General features: G+C 34.5%; 1 protein-coding gene across 1 annotated transcript; it reads left to right on the forward strand.

The window, feature by feature from the left end:
- Positions 1 to 4,006: 4,006 nt before the first annotated feature.
- On the forward strand, positions 4,007 to 8,566 carry LOC130961347 (auxin-responsive protein IAA11). The gene is made up of 5 exons (XM_057887181.1): positions 4,007 to 4,666; positions 5,980 to 6,320; positions 6,964 to 7,099; positions 7,983 to 8,050; positions 8,150 to 8,566. The coding sequence occupies exons 1-5, from the start codon at positions 4,281 to 4,283 to the stop codon at positions 8,197 to 8,199; spliced, it is 981 nt and encodes a 326-aa protein (XP_057743164.1). The 5' UTR covers positions 4,007 to 4,280; the 3' UTR covers positions 8,200 to 8,566.
- The last annotated feature ends 8,873 nt before the right edge of the window (positions 8,567 to 17,439 follow it).

Genomic DNA, 17,439 nt, shown 5'->3' on the forward strand with positions numbered 1-17,439 from the left:
GCCTGCATCTGCAGCCAAGAATCCAAGCAACTGGCTAAAAGAACCACCATCTCTTGAGTCAAACTGTGGCACACTCCAATACTCCTGATGTATTGGGTATGATGAGGTAAATTGTGTTTGTGGTGCATATTGGCTTGACCACTGAGGTTGTTTCTGTAGAGGTGGAGGCGGAGGTGGAGGTGGCGGTGAGTGTGGCTCTTGCTCCTCAGCCTCTTCATTCTCTTGCACCACATCATCCATACCCTGATCACCCTCATCATTCTCTTGAACCACAAGATCGGACAAGTTCAAATGGTTGCCATATTTTGTACGGTACCAATGCATGTAAATATCTAACGGATGCTGTGGACCATTAAGCTCATTCAGAACGTGATTATACCTATTTGTCCACTGCATCACCCAAAATGAATGACTCATGGCTGTGGCCCAATTAAGATTCTTAGGACCAGTCAAGACTTCTCCGTGTGTCTTGTCTAGATTCTGTTCCTAATGAGAAACTCCCTGCACAAAACCAAACTGTCGCCTACACCAATCGATTGCATGCCACTCAATGCATTCAAAAGATACCAACGGCACCGTAGCACTCCACACAACCGAGTGCATGTAGATGTCTACAGGAATTATGTCCGGATCCACACGATCCACAGAATAAGCAACCCACACAAACTATGAAAAATAAACCACACTAGTGATTACAATCGGAATAACAATAACACTGCAACCCCCAAACCAAATAATTCTTTAATAAAAATATACATTGCCTTCTTGAAGATCATCCAAAGTTTTCCTAAAGTGAGCAAGTTTCATATACCTAAAGCGTCGGTCTCCACGCTCCCAGTTACGCCACCTAATATCGCTTAATTCATTAACAGGACTGGATTCTAAATATGAAGATACGAAGTAAATGTAAGATAATGTTACCTATTTGCAAGCGGAAAACTACGAGATTCCCTAGGAACCGGCGCTAGAAATGGAAGGCGGATCCAAGCCCAAACGAGCAGCAGTGTTACTTACAGTCAAAACGAGATGCCCTGCATAACGCACTGTACAGATGTGCGAGGCAAGCTGAACCCCAACTGAACTGTACGATACTGGCAAAATCACGAAGTAAAGGAAGAAACTTCCAGTGCACAGATGCCCCAGACTTGTCTCCCAACAATATCGTACCTATCAACAACATACTGTTGCACTTCACATACCTTTGTATACCTTCTTCATCAGTCAACTGTAACCGTTCTTTTAAATCCCGTAGCCACGTAAGATTTATACCGCTTCCTCTATATTCTGACTTTCTCGGTGCAACCCCAAATTGGTGCAAACACTCCACCTCTAAAGCTTCAAAACTGCTGATAGTCATCCCTGTGACTGGAAGACCGTCTGTCAGAAGACCAAGAATCATAGCCACATCTTCGAGTGTCACAGCACATTCACCAATCGGAAGGTGAAAGATATGTGTGTCTGGATGCCACCTTTTGACTAAAGCATTTGCGAGTGCTTTCTGACACTGCACTATTCCAATCTGAGATGCATGATAAAAACCAGTAAAACGTAAATGCTCCTCCACCCTATCATCGTACCGATCCGGAGGGACAGGATGATCACACGTCAACATCCGTGAATTTTACAAAAACAAAAATTATTAATCAAACTACCAACAATTACTAATTTACTACTGGCATATAATAAGAAAAACTAGAACTACCAATATTATCAACAAATAATTACTACTAAATACAACAGCATACTTAAGTCAATTAAAAACGTAAAATAAATAAATAATTATTATAAAAAACCAAATACATTATATTATTATATTTTACAAAACTTAATTATTAATCAAAATCAGCAACATTAATCCAAAAATATATTTTTAAATATATATCTTTTACTAAAAATATTACAAAAAATTCTAAACATGTTCCTTTTACTAATCTATCATATTAGTCTAACTTAAATATTACCATTAAATTAAATTTTCTCTAACTATATTTATATATATATTTTCTAACTATTATTTAATTATATATTCTTAAATTTCAAATAATAATAATAATAATAATATTATTATTATTATTATTATTATTATTATTATTATTATTATTATTATTATTACCGTCACTGACCCTAAATTTTAACTACTAACAACCTATAATTACATTTTTAATAATAATAATTATAATTCTAAATTAATAATAATAATAATAATAATAATAATAATAATAATAATAATAATAATAATAATAATAATATCATTGAGATATATTTCCTAAATTGACCTAACAAGAATAATTATAATATAACTAAATTAACAACAACAATTATAATTCTGAATTAATAATAATAACAATAATATTAATAATCATCTTAATAATAATAGTAATAACATTCTCGTTGAAACGTTAAGCTAGTATCAGTAACAACAATTATTATAACTCTCAAATAATAAAAATAATAACAATAAAAATAATAATATCACTAATATGTTCGTAACTTGAGCTACTAACAATAACAACTATAATTAAATTTTTGACAATATTAATTATAATTTTTAAAAATTTAAAAAAATTAATAAAAAAACTTACATAATCAGAATAGTTGAGTTATCTTATAATATAAAGCTCAGGACAATTAACATCTTTAGATTTTTATTTTTTTTGACATTATAATTCTTTTTAAAGCAACTTTGAGAAGAAGAAGAAGATCTGGACGAAGGAGAGAATGGAAAAATAGTTGCTGGTGGAATGAAAATGAAGCTCATTTCGGAGAGTGAAAATACATGTAGTAAAGGGAAGCTGGAGATAGGAGCACTGTTGTGAAAAGAAGCATCGACGCAACATGTGGCGGGAGGAGTGACAACTCGAACCCTCCGATCTGTACGCGCAATGCGGACCGTCCAATTTGACAAGGACAATATGGACCGTCTGATTTGTCATTATCTGATCCCACAATGTTATAAATCTTACACACTCTCCATATGGCCATCCTACTCCAATCCCTTCTCCATAATAAAAATAAAAAGCAGAATAAATTTAGCTTTTGCAAATTAAATAAAAAAATTATAATTCGTCCCTCACAAGTTCTGTTTATTCCCGCATTTATGTAAATCACAAAAATTTCCATCTTTAAAAATTTTATCTCCTAATAAATAATATAAAATTTGTTTAACCTACACTTAAATCCTAGTTTAAAATTAATTTCTTTTATATAGTTCTTTGATTTTGTAAATGAATCGTGTTTTATTGACACAATTTATATTATTTAAGTGGTTCGTCATTTTAAATCATAGATATACTATTTTTATTTTAAGACAATTTCGTGATAACATATATTTTATTTAAGAATAATATGATAAAATTTATATAATAATAGTCGATTTCAGTTAATATTATAACAATTTATTAAACTTTATTAAAAAATTTTTGTTAAGTTAAAATTTTGAATATTTTTTTAATTGAATTTCAAATGTTATTGTTTTTAAAATTTTAGATATTTTTTAATACTTAATGTTTGACTACAATATTATGTTAGTTTTTAAATTTTTTTTTTATTTTCTAGTTTTAGATTTTTTTTAATTTTTTTTCATATACTCTAATCTAATATGCAAAAAAATTAATTTTTTATAAATCTGATAGATACATATCAATTTTAACTTTTAATACTTACCTAGACAGAGGAATGAATTAATCATTCCACTAAATAAAGTTGGTTAGTTTTTTTTTATTTCTATATTTATTACCTGATCTATTGACTCTATTTTCAATTGACAATCTCATGAGCAGACAGCAGCGCCTTAATTGACCGAAGACAAACTGAAATATCTTGTGTTTCCACTTCCAATTCCGATTCCACTTCCACAGTATGTGGGTCTCTGTCTCTGTAACACACAAATAAAAAATAAAAATTAGAATTTAGAAGGCGAAATATGAGAAAACATATATTTAAAAAAAAAAACTACTTTAAGAAAAGTAGTACAAAGAAGTTAAGGCAAAGACATTGATGTTGGCGCACAAACCAGACATGTGGGGTCCACACATTTCTTTCCTCAACCTCTTCAATGTTCCTCTCTCTCTCTCCTTCATCCTCACACACCTATGACCTAACCAATTCTCATTTCTCTTCATTCATTCCTACTCGAGCAATCCTCCCCCCAAAAAAAAAACACTTTTTTTCCCCTTACACCTTCATATTCTCATCCTCTCTTTTACACACACACCCCATCATCTTCTCCTTCTTCAATCTTGTTATTGAATCCATAAAGTTTCTACTTTTGTAAAATTCTGATGCAGGGTGTTACTATTATTCCTACTGGCGGTAGTGGTGGTGGTTCTACCATGTCTTCTACTTTGTCAAAGGAAGACACAAACTTGGTTCTTTCTTCTGAGGACTCTTCTTGCCCTGAAGATTCTGAGTTGCTTGAACTTGGTCTTGGATTATGCCTTTCTCATCATCATAAACCTGCTCGTAAATCACACAGTCATCATCATCATCATGCTAGAATTTTGACTGCTAAGGATTTTCCTTCTTCAGCTTCAGCTTCAGCTTCTTCCTCATCTTCATCTTCACCTCCTTCTTCTTCTTTGAGCAGGGTAAACAACAACACTACCACCTCCACTTCTGGCACCAAGAGAACTGCTGAGTCTGTTGCTGCTGCTAATAATGGACCTAGGTAAATTAATTCAATCTTGGATTTACTTCTAAGGGTATCAGTAATTTTTCTGTGTTCAATGGTCTATGATTTAATCATAGGTCTTGAATATAAACACAATTTTTTTGTTTGTTGAGAATTTAGAATTTTGAGTTAGTAGGATACATGGCTGGTTTTTATCTATAAATATTAATGTTTTGTATATAATTGTGGTTTGAATTTGGTTTTGTGATTCTGTCCAAAATTCAGACATTTTTACTATGGATATTTGAATCATATAATGTTAATTTGTGGCAAGAAATTTAGATTTTTTATTCTTATTACCTGACTTTGTTATGTGAAGAGAGAAATTGGTACATATAATTGAATGATTGAGGATGTGTTAAAATTCTATCAGTTTCAGTTTAAATGTTTGTGTGGATAAGAATCATGATGAGATGATTCCTTTCCAAGAAATTCAATTTGCTTGGATGAGCTTGGAAAGATTCATGTTTTAAGGGGTTAGTTAAGCAAAGAACATAATTTGGGACTTACTAATTGAGTTAAATTCTTATATCTCATTATGAGATTACCAACTAAACATTCATGATCCATGTTATAAAGATCTGATAAATGTTTACATTGGTTGTAGATTCCTAATACCATTGGTCACTTTTTCTAGCTCGAGATTCGCTATGTAAATGATTTATGATAGGACACTATAGTATGACTCAATTCATCCAACGTAGCTGTTCCGGCTAGTGCGACCAGATTTAAGTGTTATTGATGTTTTAGTATTATGAGGTTACCATTTGTAGGAGGTTTTCGCTGTCAATATTTTGTTTCTCAATTGCTGCCACCCACAAGAGGGTTTAGTAAATAGTGACCCTGAATCTTGATAATAGGTTGATACCTGATCCATTTCAGTTTGTCAAATTATACAATCTGAACATTTTCATCTAATTTGACTTAATAGTTTCTTTAGAATTAGATTCAGGTGTTATCTAACAAAATGCAACATAGCAGACAAAGACTTTCAAGATCCAATCACAAGAGGAACCAATCAGATTTTTATTTATTTATTTGTTTTCAGGGTGATTAAATTCACCTTCACGTGGCACTTCAGACACTGTTTTGTTCTTTATTCGGTCATTTTCTAGCTTTATTATTCTTCCTTTCAATGTTTATCCGAAAGAATTGGTTGACATGTTACTATATCTTAACAAGTTTACCATTTACATGAAACTTTGTCATATTTGTCATGTTTGCGCTTTAACATTTATTACAAAATTTCGTTATTATTTCTTTGCTGATGCGGTTGTGATCTCTATTGGCATTGAATTTTCAATAAACAGTCCGGTAGTTGGATGGCCTCCCCTCAGAAGACCATACAGAGTGAATAGCTTTAATCATTCAAAATCTCCAGCCACCGAGGTGTTCAACTGGAATTCCGAGAAGAGTAAGAGCAGCGAAACTGATGTGCTAAGGAAGACTGCTGATAATACCAATGGTAATAACAACAACATTGATACCAAAGAAAAAAGAAACTTCCGGAGTTCCTTGTTTGTCAAGGTAAATATGGACGGGATAGCGATTGGAAGGAAGGTCGATTTGAGTGTCCATAGTTCTTATGAAACCTTAGCTCAAACATTGGAGGATATGTTTAGAGAATCAACTACAGCAATCACTTTCAATGGTGAGTTGTTTTTTTCTCCTGATTTTTTGTTTTACAGATTTTAATTGTCTTTTATAACTCATAATCACCAAGATTATTTCGTGTTTAATGATCCCCGAGATTTCAGCTGCATGGTGAAATTATGTTTACTTGGCATCAGATGATAATTACTTCTTGCTGCCTCTATTCTTAACTTTGCGAAATCAAGGGAATATGTTGTGATTACCTGAAAATGATAGTCAGAAAATTAATGTAAAATTTTGGAAACTATAAAATGTGTTCTTCAGACATAACTGTTGCTGTCTTTTTCCTTCCATTCACATCATATTGAGAACTTGATATGTTCTTTTCGCTCGTATTATTCAACCATATTTCTTTATCATGATGCAACAACACTTGAAAAATCCATGGATGGCAGCTTATATTTGGCAGCTTATATTTCTAAGATTCTCTAAAGAAAAATTGCCATTTCAACAGTTTACATGAACATCTGTGGTACCTTATATTCGAAGCAACTACTTTTTGCTCTTCAAAATGCTTAAAATGTATGACATGTCAGCAAAGCAATTCTTGTGCATTCTTGTATTTTAAGTTTCTACTGTCAAGTTTCGATGTTTCCTATTCCATTTTTGTCCCATGATGGAATTGTTATCATTGTTGATAGGATCAAACGGAGAAGACTTCGGTATTCTTGTTGGAGGAGATCAACACTCAAAATTGCTGGATGGTTCTTCGAAGTTTGTGCTAACTTATGAAGACAAGGATGGAGATTGGATGCTTGTTGGAGATGTTCCTTGGGGGTAAGTATTTTTTGTCCATACTACTAGAATTAGATTTTAGTATCAAATCTATTATCTTAACATTGATTCTGCATTATATATTTTTGGGGCGGAGCCTCTTTAGTTTTTGTTTTTTATTTTGAGTGTTTTCTGTTTCCAAAAGTTTTGTTTTTGTTTTCATTTTCTGATTTTCATATTTTCCTTCACGAAATCCTACCATTACATGTAATATTTGATTTGGTCAGGCCATCCCATGATGAGCATTCAGTTTCATTGTTGGGAGATTTTGTCAAATTTCTTTAGTCAATACCTGATAGCTGTTTAGTTCTGTCAATAGGGGACTATCTTGGAATGTTTGAATCAAGGATCTGGTTTATGCTTGAGAATCTCTATAGTTCCCTTAATTGCATGATGTAAACTTTTATATAATTGCTCTTACCCATTGTTTTGACTTAGATGGTTTGGAATCTTACTCGAAATCACCCGATACAGAAAGTAGCGTCAAGATGATAGCATAAAATATTTCAATAATCACAGCCTATGCTAGTATTCCAACACTCAGTGCACACTCCAGCCTATCAAATTAAGAATTTAAGAATATTAAAGGAATCCTGTATATAAGTGATAGCTATTATTGAAGAAGAGTTGAACTATTTAATCAAAACAAGTCTTTTCTTTCTAATTTCACTTTTTAGTATATCATTAGATCAATTACACGCCTCGTCTTGCTAGTTTCATAGTAGTATGTTCCTATGTAATGCTGAAAATTATTCCCCATGTTCCCTTATTCTGAAAGAGACACTTATTCTGAATCGGAGGGAGTATGATATTTATCTACCTATCTTTCTATAAGAAAATATATATGCTTTATTAATATAAGTTTTCTCTAATATGTTGTAATCAGGATGTTCCTTAGCTCAGTGAGGAGGCTTAGAATCATGAGAACATCTGAGGCCAATGGAAATGGACTTGGTAAGCAAAAGCATTATTGCTTACAATAACCAAACACAGCAATCATTTAATTTTCTCAAAATATTCTCTCTTTTGCTAAGATAGTTATATATTTTGCAGCACCAATGTTGGAAGAAAAGAACTGCAGACAGAAAAGCAAGCCCATATAGCTATTGCTTAAATGGCTAAAAAGGACACACACACAACTTGTTGCCTTAAAAGTAGCACACAACATAGAAGATGAAGAAAACAGAAAGAGAAAAAAAAAAAGTAAAGGGATATTTTACTTTTTTTCCTTTTCCTTTTTTTCTTTTTTTCTTTTTTTCTTTTTTTAAAGTTTCCATGGTATATTTGTCACTGCCTCGATAGTGTGGTCTTCACTAAAAAAAGGGGCACAGAAGGCATAATAGATTTTCATGTAATAGCAAAAAAGATACTGGTCATACAAGTCATATCATATATTGTTTTCTTATTTTGCTGTAAATGTGGATGCTAGCGTTCTGAGCCATCAATTTTGATTGAACTTTTTGTCCTTCACTTGCTATATAGTAAGTCAAGAATTCCATTTGAGAAAGAGAAAAAGAAAAGCACTTGTTTTTCAGAAGGTCTAATTTTTTATTGGACCATAACCTAAAAATAAAGTTAAAATGATAATGCAAGAAAGCACCACACAAAAGCATTTTATGGTGGTGTTAGCTTTTAGACAAAGTTAAAATGTGTGTTGAGCATTGCTTGAGATCAAATTGTGGTCAAGAACTTGAGGCACAAGCCATCATGCATGTGGGTCTCTAAGAAGAAAGAAAGATATGATGCATGCTGAGAATTTTTGACTTTTCAACCACTTATGGGTATTGTGTGGCACTAATTTTGATGCAGATATCGTCTCATTAACACAAGAATAAATTTATATGAATAATATCATCTGTTTTTTAAATTAGTTTTCAAAATTTTTTTTAAATCAAATTTATCTTTTAAAAATTTTAATTAGTCACATTAATTTTCTGTTATTTTTTGTTGTTGATAACGTCAAAATTTACTGATATAGTATGTTAAGTGACACAATAGCATATACCTAATAGTTTTAATTGGCTGCTAACATAATAAGTTTGTGAAATTAGATTAACTCAACTCTAAATTGAGTCATTTTGAAATTGATTTAATCTAATTTTACAAATTTATTATATTAATAACTAATTAAGACTGTAGGTGTGTGCTTTTACTTAACATGTTATATTAGTAAAGTTTGACGTCATTAGTAATTTGAAGTGACAAAAGACTAATATAATTAACTTAATATATTTAAAGAATAAATTTAATTTAAAAAGTTTTTAAAAATTAATTTAGAGAACAAACAATATTTTAAAGATGAATTTGACTATTTACTAAAATTTATATGCATAATAATAATGAATATAGGAACCAATGCTAAAGAGAGGGTTCTTACATGGTAATGGAACCGTTATAGTTAGTGCTATTCTTGGTATAATATTTTATTAGACTTTGTTATCTTGTATTCTAAGATCAAATTTTAAGAGTACTATGAAAAGAAATATTTTACTAAAAATTATTAAAAAATATTTTTTTATATTTTAATATATTAAATATATAAAAAAAGTTTAGAAAAATTATTATTATATTCTTAAAATGTATATTTTAGATTCAAAATAGTTAAATTTATTTTATTTTATTTCATTATAATTATAATTTAATATTGTATAATTCGCTTAATGAACAGCATTTTTCTTGCATGGTTAAAGTGGTGTGTCTTTATTTTATGTATTTTACTTTTGAATAACGGCTCATTTTTTTATATACGAAAAAATATTAGTGTTGTACAATAAAATAAATATAAAGTATTTACACTACTATAATACTAGTGCAAAATGTAACCTGCGATTTGTTTTTTAACTTTTTTTTTTCTTTTTTCGTTTTTGAACAACCCAAAACGTATACAAAACACTATAACCAACATAATAATGAATAATAATAATAAGGGTTAAGTTCAATTTTGGTCCCCAACATAGAGGTCAAAAATTGGAATCGTCTCCAACTTTTTTTTACTACAAAATGGTCTCCAAAGTTTCAGTTTGTTTTAAAATCGTCCTTTTTACCAATTTTAATTTTTTTATTACTAAATTACCCTTTAATAAAAAAATTATAAAATAAAATAAATATAAAATAAATAAAAAAAAAGAAAGAAAGGGATTACAGAAGCGGGGGTGAGGAGAGGGAGAAGGGGGGCGTGAGAAAAGGGGGGAGGGGGGGAGGAGGGGGGAGAGAAGGGGGACCGCCGCCCTGCCGTTTAGCTGCCCTGCCGCCTGCCGCATCGCACCGCACCACCACTGTGTTGCCGCCCTGCCGCCTTCCGCGTCGCACCGCCACTGCTCTTCCTCCTCGCCCGCACCGTCCGCCGCTTCTTCTTCTTCTTCTTCTTCTTCTGTGAACTGAATTTTTTTGTAGAATTTCTGATTTTTTTTGTGAAATATTATTGTTACTAAATTTGGCTTGAATTTGAAATATTGTTGGATCGGGGAAAAGAAAGAACCGGGGGGGGGGTGTTATGCGAAAAGAAACGGGGGGAGGGGGAGGAAAGGGAAGAAGGGGGAGGGAGGGAGGGGTGTTGAGGAAGAAAAGGGGAGGGGTTTTATGCGTAAAGTAAAGGGAAAAGGGGGAAGGGGTTATGCGAAGAGAGAAGGGGGGGAGGGGGTTCAGGAAGAAGAGGGGAAAGGGTCTTCGTCGTCGCTGCCGCCGTTCTTCGCCGCCGCCACCGCTGCTCTTCTCTGCTTCTGCTTCCATCATTATTCTTCTTCTTCTTTCATTCTTCTTCTATTATATTTGTTGATTTTTTATTATTGCTATTTTTGCTTGATTTTGATTCTGATTGATTATATTGTTTCATTGTTATTGTTGTTTTTATTATTATTGTTGTTGTTCTGCTACTGCTTTTGTAATTTTGGAGAAGAAAGGGAAGAAGAGGGGAGGGACGTGCTTCTGCTGGTGCTGCATAATTTTGGGAAAAAAGGGGAAGAACAGGAGAGGGAGGGAGGGGTATTTTCGTCCGAGGGACGATTTTAAAATAAACTGAAACTTTGGGGACCGTTTTGTAGTAAAAAAAAAGTTGGGGACGATTCCAATTTTCGGCCTCTACGTTGGGGACCAAAATTGAACTTAACCCTAATAATAACGATAATATTAACAACAAAAATAAAAATAATAGTGACGATAATCATTACCGTTATTCAATTAGAACACCAACTATTGGAAGTTCATTACGAAAAATAGGTAGTGCTATAAACGGCATACATTCTCATTCTCTTTACAATTGTATTGCGATACACGATACAATGATCTGTACAGATGTGTTTGACTAGCGATCTCCAATGTAGCTAAAAATGGTAGAAATCTCGAAGAAGAGGTAAATATTTTAAGTTTAGAGAATTCGTCAACTTGTCTGAAAATACAACAGTTCAAAGCAAGCAAAATATGTGAGTCCGAACATACTGCTTGATCGAATCCTGAGTGCCTAACGGTTCAGTGTCTCGGCATCATCAAACCCATACCAGGTTTACCTTTCTCAACGTGTGATCGACCAGACTGGGAATCCTACCAAAAATTGCTAAGTAATTCTCCACTAAGAACCTTTGACTACTGTCTGTTCTGCCCGTCAAGAGCTTCCTATTAACTGCCAAGCCAAGAATATGTGTGGCGTCTTCTAGGGTGATAGTCACTTCGTTAATTGAGAAGGGGAAGGTGTGGGTCTTAGGTTTCCATCGCTCCACCAAAGCACTCAATAGTATATAATTTCCCCTCAATTTATCTATTCACAAAACGTGATAGAATCAGATTGATGCGAAGGCAACTACAATTATTTCATTATAGTTTTTGGATAGATCAAATTATTTAGGTAATAAATTTCTGATAGTCTGTAAAAAAAATTAATAACACTTTAACAAAAATAACGAAATAATAATAATAATAATAATAATAATAATAATAATAATAATAATATTAGTATTCCTAATATTAACTAACAGTAACAATAATATAAACAAAACTGTGAATAGTAATAATAATAATAATAATAAATAAACAGTCCCGTATACTAATACTAATAATAATAATAACAACAAGACTGCAGACAACAATAATAATAACAGCAATAGTATTTAATAATGGTTTAATTATTTTGTTGGTCTCTATAATTTCACAAAATTTTCAATTAGATCCCTATACTTTTTTTCCTTTTAATTGGGTCCTTACATAATTTTTTTTCAATTAGATTCCTCTTGACAGTAAACATTACAAAAAACGTTAAGCATGGGTAAATTGACCATTATACTCCTCGTCTACTCTTTACAAATAATTGAGAATCAGTAGGGTTCTGAGTTCTCACTTTCTTTGTCTCTTCCTCAAACTTCTCCTCCTTTGTTTGTTTCTCTTACTCTGTGAATACTTATGGATCAAAGTCACTTATCTTTAGGAGTCTCTAGTTCCAAAACCCATGTCAAGAAGAGACATCTTTATTTTTGTGGTGAGGCAGTTGCTGTGATGTCTTCTTCGACAGTAACAAGCCATGGAAGAAGGTATGTTGATTGCGGGAGAATGCCAAAATGCAAGTTCTTCGAGTGGATTGATGATGAAGAAGATAAGAAGAGTGGATGGTTGAAGCAAAAGGAAATGAGGGTTTGTTGCTTTTGTGGAGACACTCTGATTCTTCTCGGAGTTCAAGTGCATCAAGAAATCCAAACAGAAGATTTATTTCTTGCCCTAACAGGAGATGCAAGTTTTTTGAGTGGGTTGATGAAAAAGGAAAAAAATTATCTAGGGAAGATGGAATAATGAGTTCACAGCAAGAATTTGAAAGGGTTAGAGAATTGGAGGCATAAGAAAGGAAGATAGAGAGATTAAATGTAGATCTAGAGAGATTAATTACAGAGGTTGGAGAAATATATGCTTGTGTAGAAAGGTTGTGTGGTGAGCTGAGTTCAGTCGAAGAGCAATTTGCTAAAATAGAAGATACTATGAAAAAGCCAAACAAGATGCAAACTATGCTGATTTTGATATTTGGTGTTTTGATTGTTGCAGTGTTATATGTAAAGATGTAGAAAGTATGGCTGTTATGAGAATGTAATATTCTATATAAGTCAAAAGTGTATTGTTTTTTTGAGTACAATGAAGATATATCAAATGTTGTTTAATTTCTCTAAATGAAAGTTGTTCCTTTGCTATTTAATATGCATAGAAATATGATACAGAGAAAAAAGTAGTTAAAATAAAAGATGCATTGAATTATAATAGACACCATTATTTTTTGCATTATATATTGCAAGACACTTAGATAGCCACAAAATAAATGTTCCACCATCTCATAACAGTTTTTCACCCACATAACAAAAGTGGTCCAAACCATAAAGAAAGCAGAGTCACAGGTGAACACTAAAAATTCTACATAACACAATACATATCAAAAGGAAATCCTAAAGAGTCTTCAGCCTCAATCAAGTGTGAGGTCAACATGTTCAGGTGGCTGACTTGTTGCCTTCCTAACTCCTATCTTGAGTTTTCCACTTCTTCTCACACCAAAGACTTTGGTCTTAGGCAAAGGTTAAGATGCTGGTGCAGTTGGCAGTGATGGCTCAGATGTTAGTGTAGGCAAGGTGGCCGGCTGTGATGCTAGTGCAGGGGTGTTTGGAGGATTTGATGGTTGTGCAGGGGGTTTGGAGGCTGAGATGGTGGTGCAAGAGTGTTTGGAGGCTGAGATGGTGGTGCAGGGGTATTTAGAAGCTGTGATGGTGGTGCAGGGGTGTTTGCAGCCCTCCCTCTACCCCATCCTCTTTCCATCCCTACTGCTGCTCTTCCTCTAACCACCCTAGATGTAGCAGTAGCAGCAACTTCAGATCTATTTGCTTCAACAGCAGCACCAAGTTCATTAGCAATAGCATCACCTCCTCCATTTCCAGCAGCAGCATCAGATCCTTGTGTGCCTTCAGGAGCTACAACATCAAATAGCAATTAGTAAAAATTCTTCAACACATCAACAAAATAAAAGAGCAACCAATACCTGTCACTATAGGATTTGGACATTGTCTCCTGTTGTGTCCATATTGGCCACAATTACTGTAGGTAACAGAAGTTTTAGTTCTTCTATATTTTGTTTGTGTTCTATTTTCATCAGGCTCCCTTATCCTAACCATCCTTAGCCTTTCTGTTTTAACTCTAAAAATTGGAGGGATGATGGTATCACATTGTATCTTTGACCACATGTTTTCTCCATTAATTGGTGATATTGACTGCTCATACGTAGCAAGGTATGCTGCCTTGCTGTAATAGTTACTACAATAGTCTTTCGGGTTGTCACCCTTCTCAAAAATAGCACAGCAAGCATGTGGACATTGTATCTTTGACCACATATTTTCTCCATTAATTGGTGATATTGACCGCTCATACGTAGCAAGGTATGCTGCCTTGCTGTAATAGTTACTACAATAGTCTTTCGGGTTGTCACCCTTCTCAAAAATAGCACAGCAAGCATGTGGACAAGGTATACCACACAAGCCCCAAAACCTACAACTACACTTTCCAGCCATCAAATCGACAACAAACCTTTCCATGATCATATTGTTCTTATGGTGCACTTCAAACTTCAAGTCTCCTGCCCATTTAGCTTGCCATTCCATAGCACTAAATGCAATGACATCTAGCCGTTTCTTGGGTTTTGGCAAAATGAAGCCCTCATATGTAACACCCTAATATTCAAATCCTTATTCTTGAGTCATAAGTCAATGACATTAGGGTGGTACGACTCTCAGGTGAATTTTAAATACATAATTATAAGTATAATTAAAAGGAATATTAATCGAGAAGCCTGAAAAGAGTAAAAATAAAATTGCGAAATCGTATCACTCACACATCGACAACTAAAAGATAAGGCGTGACGTCAAAAGCGATATACAGATAAAGGCATAAATGAGATTAAGAGAAGGACAATATAAAGATATATAACATAAGTAAATAGCCACTAGTCGCGACCCGCGAAGTTTAGGCCGGCTAGGGTACAGTATGAAAGTAATTGACAACAACACCTTTTAATCTCTCCCAAATAAAACATGAAAGCCTCTATAGGCAAGTTCAAAAGAGTTCAATACATAATATAAGATTTTCAAAATAAAGGTGGAGAGATTCTAAGTAAAATATAAAGTAGAGAATATAAAGATCTTTGCCATTTCTCAGATAAACCACAGCTCACTTCTGAGCACCAGAACCTGTATCTGAAAAATAAAAGATATATAAGGAATGAGAACCCCCAATCCATGGGTTCCCAGTATGGTAAAAGTGGCAAATAAATACAATGCATTGTAATAAAAACTCACTAAGCATCCTAAACTTCTTTTTACCAAGTATCCATCCTAGGTTCTCACTAATTCATGAATAGGAAACTGTCATAAGGGAATGCTAAATCTAATTCATATTTCTCATGCTTTCTGACTTTCTAACTCTCCAACAAACCAGGATCAAAATTATAAACAAAACCATCTCCAGCTATTCTATCTCAGCAATATCATATCATTACTTCATATCCTCACCTAGAGCAATTGAAATCACTTCACTGTGTCTACTCAGGGAGCTCAAATTATCTCATTATCAACCTGGAGCAGTGAAATCACTTCACTACGTCTATCCCGGAAACTCAATTTATCTCATTCAGTAATAATCATTTCTCATTAATCATATCATTATTCCATTTCAACAAGAACAGCCCTCAACGTCAACCGACACCAGCATGAGGGACCTCTCAGTTGTACAAACACAATCAATGCAGACAAGTAATATACAATTAAAGTACAGGTAGAACAAATAACACATAATCAGGTAACATATCGTATATGCTATAGCAATCCAAAACAAATAGGCAAACCCAAACAATTCAAACATATGCAAATGATGTATGCCTATCATATGACTGATGAGTCTCATTTGTCGGTTATAAAGCCAACCCGACAAGTTCTGGTAGCTAACCATTAGACCGTCCCTCTGTCGTGCATCCCCAACTCGAGTTATTCATAATCATAATCATAATTGCACAACATCCACATTGGTGTTTATCCATGGGGGCGAGCTCATCCGGAAAGTTCAGTGTCCGACCACACTTATGACATAGGGTCAACAGAATCTCAGATCTCAACTTGGAGCAAGTGGAGCCGACCCACTGCATCTACCCAAGAAAATCTGAAACTCAGATAATTTCATAAATCTCAAATCAACCTCGACTGGGAGCAAGTGGGGGCTAACCGCTGCATCTATCCTAGGAGTCTCAAAACCAAACTCGGAGCAAGTGGAATCACTCCACTGCATCTACCCAAGCAGGTATATTTCACCAGATCTCGGAGCAAGTGGATCAATGCCACTGCATCTACCTAAGCAGGTATATCTCACCACATTCCGAAGCAAGTGGGGCAAAACTACAACTCTTACGTATACCTGGGGAGCCTCTATACTAACCAACCTGGAGCAAGTGAAGCGCAACCATAACCCTTGCATCTACCCAGGAGGTACGTTCTCATATGCTCAAGAGGAACCAAGGATGGGATCCTAATCTCCCATCATCTCGCTGGGGGAGATTTTACAATACCAAGAAGAATAGGGAAGGGGATCCTCACCTTCTTTCATTTCTCTGGGGTCGCACTTTTAAGAAAGAAAGCTCAAGATAAAACGATCATCCAAAGTCATATTTTCGTTTCCAGTCATAAATCAATATTTATCATAGCCATCTGGCTCGTAACATAACCCATAACGAACCAATAATCATTATTAAATACAGCCCTTTGGCTCACGGCATACACTGCACTTTCATCATCACCCCAGTAACTCATACAATCATCATTACTCATCATTCATCATTGATTTTCACTTTACTTCATCCACAAGTTACCACATGTCCTAACTTCTTTTTATTACTAGGCATACTATAAGGATTTAGGACTTAGAGGATGAAAATGGAGGCTTAGAAGTCTGAAATTTGGCTTTAAAAACTCAAAATTAACTTTTGCTGAAAACAGGGCCACACATGCGCGTCGCCCATGCACACGCGTGAAAATCAGAAAAGCAAAGGGATGCGTGCGCGTCACCCATGCGCACGCGTGAAAATCAGAAAAACAAAGTGACGCGTGCGCGTCATCCACGCGTACGCGTGGGTGCATTTTGTACTCCTCGCACAAAACCAACACAGTACCCGCACAACTCTCGGGATTTTCTACTGCGCATTCGCATCAGTGCAGCGACGCGTACGCGTCGGCCAAGCGCACACGTGGGGAGTAAAACTTGAGAGTGGCGGGTGCGCGTCGGTCACGCGTGCGCGTCGGCCACGCGTGCACGTCGGCCACGCGTGCGCGTCGGAGTACGTTTTACCAAAA

The sequence above is a fragment of the Arachis stenosperma genome, chromosome 2 (assembly GCF_014773155.1).
Source record: "Arachis stenosperma cultivar V10309 chromosome 2, arast.V10309.gnm1.PFL2, whole genome shotgun sequence".
Taxonomy (NCBI): domain Eukaryota; kingdom Viridiplantae; phylum Streptophyta; class Magnoliopsida; order Fabales; family Fabaceae; genus Arachis; species Arachis stenosperma.